The sequence below is a fragment of the Octodon degus genome, unplaced genomic scaffold (assembly GCF_000260255.1).
Source record: "Octodon degus isolate 3935 unplaced genomic scaffold, OctDeg1.0 scaffold00016, whole genome shotgun sequence".
Classification (NCBI taxonomy): Eukaryota; Metazoa; Chordata; class Mammalia; order Rodentia; family Octodontidae; genus Octodon; species Octodon degus.
In genome coordinates this window covers 2260525-2267679 of record NW_004524592.1, presented here as the reverse complement: position 1 = coordinate 2267679, position 7155 = coordinate 2260525, and the positions used below count along the sequence as shown (strand labels likewise).

At 36.6% G+C, this 7155-nt stretch overlaps 1 protein-coding gene across 1 annotated transcript in view; it reads left to right on the top strand.

Moving 5' to 3' along the window:
* Spag16 (sperm associated antigen 16) overlaps positions 1-7155 on the top strand; it is a 1217230-nt gene that overhangs the window by 889074 nt on the left and 321001 nt on the right. The window contains exon 13 of the mRNA XM_004626710.2: positions 4594-4659. Within this exon, the coding sequence (XP_004626767.1) occupies positions 4594-4659 (66 nt within the window). The remainder of the gene's footprint in view (positions 1-4593; positions 4660-7155) is intronic.

The following is a 7155-nucleotide window of genomic DNA, read 5'->3' as shown; positions in this document are numbered from 1 at the left end:
AGAGAAACAAGGTCAGTGTATTAGCTTTGTGTTTCTTCCCTTCCCTTCTCTTTCTTTTTTAAAAATCTCTATCTCTGTCTCTATCTCTGTCTCTATCTCTGTCTCTGTCTCTGTCTCTGTCCGTCTTTCTCTCTCTCTCACTCATTCTCTCTGTCTCTCTTTGTCTCTCTGTCTCTGTCTCTGTCTGTCTCCCTGTCCTCCTCCTTATCTTGATAGAAAACAAGAGGCTTCTGAATGTGAATTCAAGCTACAGATCATTTCACAGATCAGCCTGCTATTTTCCATGCGCACAATCTACTTGAGGGAGAACAGTGAGATGTATCATAGGTATACCGTATGTGCATAGTGGGCTTATGCACTATGGAAAAGAAAGATCAAATTATGAAATTCAGGTTTTTTTTTTTACCCCCAGGGATGAGAAGGGGTGAGGTGGAGTAGGGATTTCTCTGAAATGCAAACAAATCTGCAGCAGATAAGAGGAAGCTCTCTAGGCTTGTATCCCTGTGGACTATAAACAAATGCCTGTAGATGTTTCTAAATCTCTCCAGGAGTCTCTCTTTAAGAGTGCTGTTCTGTTCTATCATTTTTTAACCCAGATGCTGGTACTTTCTTTTCCTGTAAAACCTAGTAGGTAGAGTTAAGGGAGCCAACACAAGTATAGACCAGGCCCTGAAATATCAGGAAGCCACTGTTTCTCTTAGATCTGGAAGTGCAGCATAGGAGAGCTTTACTGAGTACTGTGTGTGTCATGCTGTGGGATACTTCCTATGCAGCAGGAATCTTGTAGAGAATAAGGCTCCTGGCCCAACTGTAGCTGAACAGGCAGACACCTATGGTGATTGCCCATCTTCTGATCCTTTGGCTTGTGACTCTTCTGCAAGTGCTTTCTTCTAGCTAACACCAAACAGAAATGAGAGGCCCGGAAGCCTAGTGCTACACTTAATGGAGGATAGGGCGGGCAGAGCACAGAGGCCCCATGGGAAGCAAATATCAGGTAGAGAGCAACCCTCACAGATGCCTCTATGACCCTGTAAGGAAACAGACAGATACTCAGATCTTGAGCTCAGTGGAGGAGTACCAGTGGAGATGCTGATTTGGAAATCCATCAGCATTTCAGTATTTATATTTCTCTGATATTAAGAGCTAGCATTTGTTAAGCATTTCTTTGTGCTACTAGCACACCAAAATTCCACATGCATTGTTAGCTCAATTAATTCTCCTAACAAAGCTAAAGGTGAAACACTATTACCTCATTGTGCACAATAGGCAACTGAAGCAAAGTGAAACCAAATAATTTGTTTGAGGTCACACAGCTCTTAGGTGGCAGACCCAGGAATCAAGTGCCAGGCATTTCTGCCCCCCAGGCCAGTGATTAGAACCATGATTGCAACTTCTTTGTCTGAGAAAGTCAAATAGTGAAGAAATGTGTATTGTGTCACATCACAATTTAAAAAAAGGAAACTCTTCATCTTTAAAATTTTTTCCATTCCTTTGAAAGGAAACCATTCTGACAAGAATTCATTAGATAAGATATTTCAAATTTGAAAGTTCTGGTTTGGGTATTTCTTTCGATGAAAGTTGTTTGCAGACTAGAATATTAGTAACCCACATATTCCCCTGCCTCAAAAAGAGTAGAGTCACTTTTAACTTGGGAAAAAAGTTGGATAGAAAAGCTTTTTTTAACTTTTCTTAATTCATGAAACGTTTATCTTCGAGTCAGGTTTTGTTACAGCAGCACAAATGTGCCTGTCAGCATTTCTATTATAACCCCTTATGGCCAGGGCTTTTCAGGAGTGCCTTGGAGACCGTGCTGAATTGACTTGGCATCAGGGTTGGAATCAGGAAACTACATTTTCCTAACCAATTACTCAAACAGTTTAGAAATTCACAAGTTAGGACAGCCAAGCCCAACAATTTTATTAGTGCAAAAAATATCTTAAAGGTGCCAATTTAAGACTTTGTAAAAATACTAAGATACACCGTACAATGTAGCGTTATATCATTGTACATTAGAGCTCAAAGAAAATGAATTACTAACCTCTGTAGGATAAAATTAATATTAATTATAACATCTTACACTATGTCTGTTTTTGTGAGCAATTTATTTCTGCTTTGGGAATTGGTATGATTTGAAGTTCTTAGCATAATTAGTTTATAGATACAACAATATTCACATATGGAACCATAGTAACAAGGAGTGGGGAGTATCCAGAGAGAAGGCCAAAGTATTTCCCTGTATTTTTGTGTGAAATTTAAATTTATTTGAGGAATTTTATTCATTCTGAGAACTTGATGAGTAGAGCACACTGATTCTATAAATAATATTTAAAATTTAACTTGCTGAATATATTAGCAATCCTGAGGTCTAAGTTGAACTCAGCTCTATAAAGCCTTTCCAACTTTGCTTAATGTAGAAGTATTTCATGACTGACAAAAATGAGATACCATCATAATGATTTTTCATTAATAGCTTATTTTGTAAGTTTTTTTTCCACCCTGCAATCTCTGTTCTAGTCTCAATATGAGGTTGTGAATGATAGAAGATGCAGCTGTCTGGGTAAACCTACTCTCCTCCCAACTGACTTCTCTGAAGTTGCATTGGCCTCTGAGCTATTTCAGAAGCAGTCAGGCAAATGCATACTGGGGACGTTTTTGCCCTAGCTTTACTTTCTTCTTGGGATACTCTTTCTCCAGCTGCCTGCTTCACTCACTACCTTTACCTACAGTCTTTGTTCAGACCTTAACTTGTGACCACTCTGCTCGATTACGTGATTTGTCCTTAGTCACTATAGGAATAAGAGAAACTTCCTGTGCCTACTCTGAAGGCTGAGGAAGTGAACTGACAATAGAAGATATACAGAGAAAAGAAAGACATACAGTTATGAATGTGCCTCAGTACGGAGGCTCTGCAAACATGAAAATGAAAGAAGAGACAGATAGGCGAAATACCACCTTCACTGAGGAGAAGGAAATGGGGAATGAGGCTGGAAGCAATTTCAAAGTGCTATTAAGTAACTTTGAGGAAAATTGATGACAGTCAAAGAAAGGGCACTAGCTTATAAGTGACTGCTTTTGGAAGATGAAGAACAGATAGTAGCAATGACAAATTCTAAGAGATAACATTGATCGGTCCTCCCTCCCAGGGATGGTGATGCTACAAGAAATTCAAAAGCAACTGTATTATTTTGAGAAACTCTTTCTTCAGTCAAAGAGAATTTGGAGAGAGCTCGCTTATGAGACTGGCTTTCCACCTCAGCATGTCAAAGCAATACACTGTGTGTCTCAGTGTCTGAGACCTAGTACACCAATTTCAATATTATTGATATTTAGGCCTGGCCAAACAGCTCAGTGGAGTAACGAGCCTGCAAGCAGGTGCAGGGGCCAGGGGTTCAATCCCTGAGCCTGCCATGCCGGCCCTGCCCCTGGGGAATGCTGAGAAGGCGATTGAGACTAGGCATGGTGGTTCCCACCTGTAATCCCAGCTCTTGGGAGGCTGTAAACAGGTGGATCACTATGAATCCAATCTAGTAGTGAAACCCTGAACACACTATAGACACTTTCCCCTCAAAAAAATTGGTATTTATAACCCTATCAGATATTTTCTTTTTATACTTTTACCATCTCTTAACAATTTTTAATACTTTCTCAGCAAAATATCTATCTTTTGCTATTAAAGGATAGGATTAGTTGTGTGTTTCTTTGTCTGGCTTATCTAAGCATTTAGAATTATGTTTAATGAATTAATTGCTCAAAAATAATTTGCTAAGCTGGGGTGATAGCTCAGCAGCATAAGCACCTGACTGGCAAGTGTAAGGTCCTGAGTTCAATCCCTGGTACCAAAAGAATAAAAATTAATAATGATTTGCCAAATGAAACCTAAATTTCAAGGCCCATAACAGGAATTTGAAAAACTATTCCAGATGTAATTTTCCTCTTCTAAATAATTTGAATTATTTCCTTAATGCAGTCAAAAATGTTCTTTGAGTGTTTGTATCAAAAAAAGCCTTCCCTATCATCCTTCATTGTAATGTGTTATGGACACATCTTTCCTGGAAACTTTTAAACTGAAGTTTGGAACTTTTCGTAGTTAACTGTAATGTTTTTAGAAAAGATAAGTGGAAGTTAAATGTGAAATACAGTTTCCACAAAACAAAAGCTTATTCTGTATTTTAAAATACCACTGTATATATTTTAGAACACTTTTATCCATGTGTTAATATTAATACTCACCTTGGGAATTTGTGGAATAAACTGATCCTATAATTTTGAAAAAAATAAAGATCTCTAGCCCCAGTTGAGAAGCATTGAGAATGCTGTGTTGAAAGCAAGCGGTAGAACCATTTTCCAAGGATGTGTCACCTGCTCACTGTACGAAAGCAAGACGAGCAGAATTTCTACGTTGTTCCCAGCACTGTGGTACCACATCGCACCTGTCTGCTTCCAAATGGTGCTTAAAGACATTAATATTTTCTATCATAAGAATGTGTTACTTTTATTAGTGTGCTAAAATACTTTAAAGCTTTTTAAAATGATCTTTTGATTTCTTGCATATATGAAATAGAACTTTCTTTTGTTTCTGTTCCATCTCCCTAGGGCAGATGTGAGCAGTCACTCTATGGGCACATGCATTCTATCAATGACGCCATCTTCAGCCCTACGGTGAGTTCAGTTCTTCCAATGAATCATTTCTGTATATGTTCAAATGCATTCTCATGAAAATTTTCCAAGGTAAAGTGATAACAACACACTAGGGTGAATCACAACTTTAGATATTAATTATTTTAATAGTGACAAGTCAATAATAGAGGGGTACAGAGTTTGAAAACTCATATTCATTCCTATACATGCAGACAATAAAAAACAATGAGGTAGTGACGAATCCTCTTATACTAAATTCTACTCACATAGTTTAACAGGTTGGTACCTAATTTAGACTTCAAAAGAGCAAACAGGACACAGATTGCATTAAAAATTAATGCAGTGTCTAGGATATAGCTCTGAGGCATAGCACCTTCCTGGCATGTACAAGATCCTGAGTTCAATTCCCAGTATAAGAAAAAACAAGTGATGCTATATTTCAAAAAAATAATTTAGAAGCAAAAATATAACAACTTTGAAAGGAACGCTGGGTAAAAAAGTTAGAGAAATGGAAGTTTTCCTCAGTTTACAACATATAAACTGATAGCAAAGTATTTTATCTTCAGTTTGATGTATTCATATAGAAGAATGATTTCATCAGTCAAGAAAACTGCTAAGCTTTGCTTCTTGTTGCTAAGCTCATTGAGGATGTCTTTAAAATGGTTCATATCACACTCACAGATGAGTGATTTAACTTCCTACATTCTCAGAAGAAAATGATTTGACTGATAGATGACCTCTCAAGTCTTGGAACTCTTAATGATTTCATTATATCTAACATTTTAATTTGTTTTTAAGTTCCCAGTAGAGTGAGATCTTATTCTATATCTTCTTCTGTGCCAATTAACTAAAAAACAAATCTGATAAATTACTTACATCTAACTTAAAAGTGACAGTGTAATCAAAATTCTGTTACTCTCACGGCATTAATATTCTTCTAGAAATATGAAAAAGCTTCACTAAAAATTATATCTACTAAGAGAATGCTGATTTCTCCAGCTGAAACTGTGCTGGTGTCATTCTTAGTCCTGAGAATTTTAATGATGTACTAAGTCAAAATTATATTTTAACAGATTTTTCTTTGTAGGGATTGTTCCATTTAATAGGCTGTAATGAGCCAATTAGTTGAAAAATATATTACAGATAGGTTCAAGATAACAAGTAGAATTTTATTTCTAGCAGAGTATATTTCAGTGTCATAGATCCATATGATATAAGATGTTTATGCTAAAATTCTATTAAGTAGTGCATAGGTTCCCATACCCTAGGAAAATTAAATGGAATTGGAAATGAAGTAAACTAATAATTTGTAAGTCAGGCATTTTATTTTGGTAAGTAATGTCATACCTGAAAGAGACATACCATTCAATATTCTAAATAAGAAAGTTAATAAATATTGAACCAGCCAAATGAGATTCATTGAATCAGCAATCAAGGGAAACATAGATTAATTATACAGATTTCAAAGGGCAAAGTGATGAAGATGAGGTCCAGATGTCCAATGTCAAAGTTGACTAAGTTGACTAATCTGCTATTGTTTGTATACTTTGTTCACATCCAAAGGTCTGTCATAGCACTATTCCTAATCAGCTTCTCAAATCCTTATTGATAATTTCTATTCCTTTAGTTCTTCTTTTGTGAAATTGTTTAAGTCTTAAGATAAATGTCATGATCACTGACATTTATAAGTAAACTTCTTGGTCACCTGTATTACTTGGTTTGGAAATGAGTTGTGTCACATACATCCTAAGTGAGGAAGCAGCAATGATTAAATATACCAAAGACTTTTAGGGTCTCTTGAAAACATGTCACTGTGACACAATTCCCATTCAAACACACTACCAAATTAGGAGTAGCAAATGTGTGTGTGGTGTAGAGAGGGCAGTTAGTGGCTCGGAATTAGCCTTGCTAATTATTCAAAGCCTCTAGGAAGAGGTGCTCATGCTACATTATGAGTTAAAATTGCATGTGACTGTCTATATGAATGAAGTGTTAGGAAAATTCTATAGCTGGGTTAATTTATAAGTAGAAATCACAATGTTAAATTCAGTGTCATTAGTCTAGCAATCAAGAGTCAGATAAACAAACATCTAATAAGCAATATGCATGTGTAGTCCTGAAAACCTATGTAAGTGTATTTCTGTTTTTATAATAGATATCTGTTGTCTTAATTTCTCATTGAAAATATACATTTATTTTGAATCATGGTATAGTATTATCTAATGACACAGTCTTCTTAAAAAAGGAAAATCAAAAATCAAAAGAAGGTTCAGAATTATTACCCTAAAAATATTAATAATTTAGGACCAGCAAGATAATTCAGCAAATTAAGTGCTTGCTTAGGCAAGTGCAGGGCCCAGGAATAGATCCTTGGCACCATATACCATGCCGGCCTGGCCCCCTGGGCACACTGAGCTGGCCACAGGGACTGAGTGTGGTGGCATATGCCTGTAATACCAGTGCTGGAGAGGCTGAAAACAGGAGGATCACTAAGAGTCTGAGCTGTGTAGTGAGACC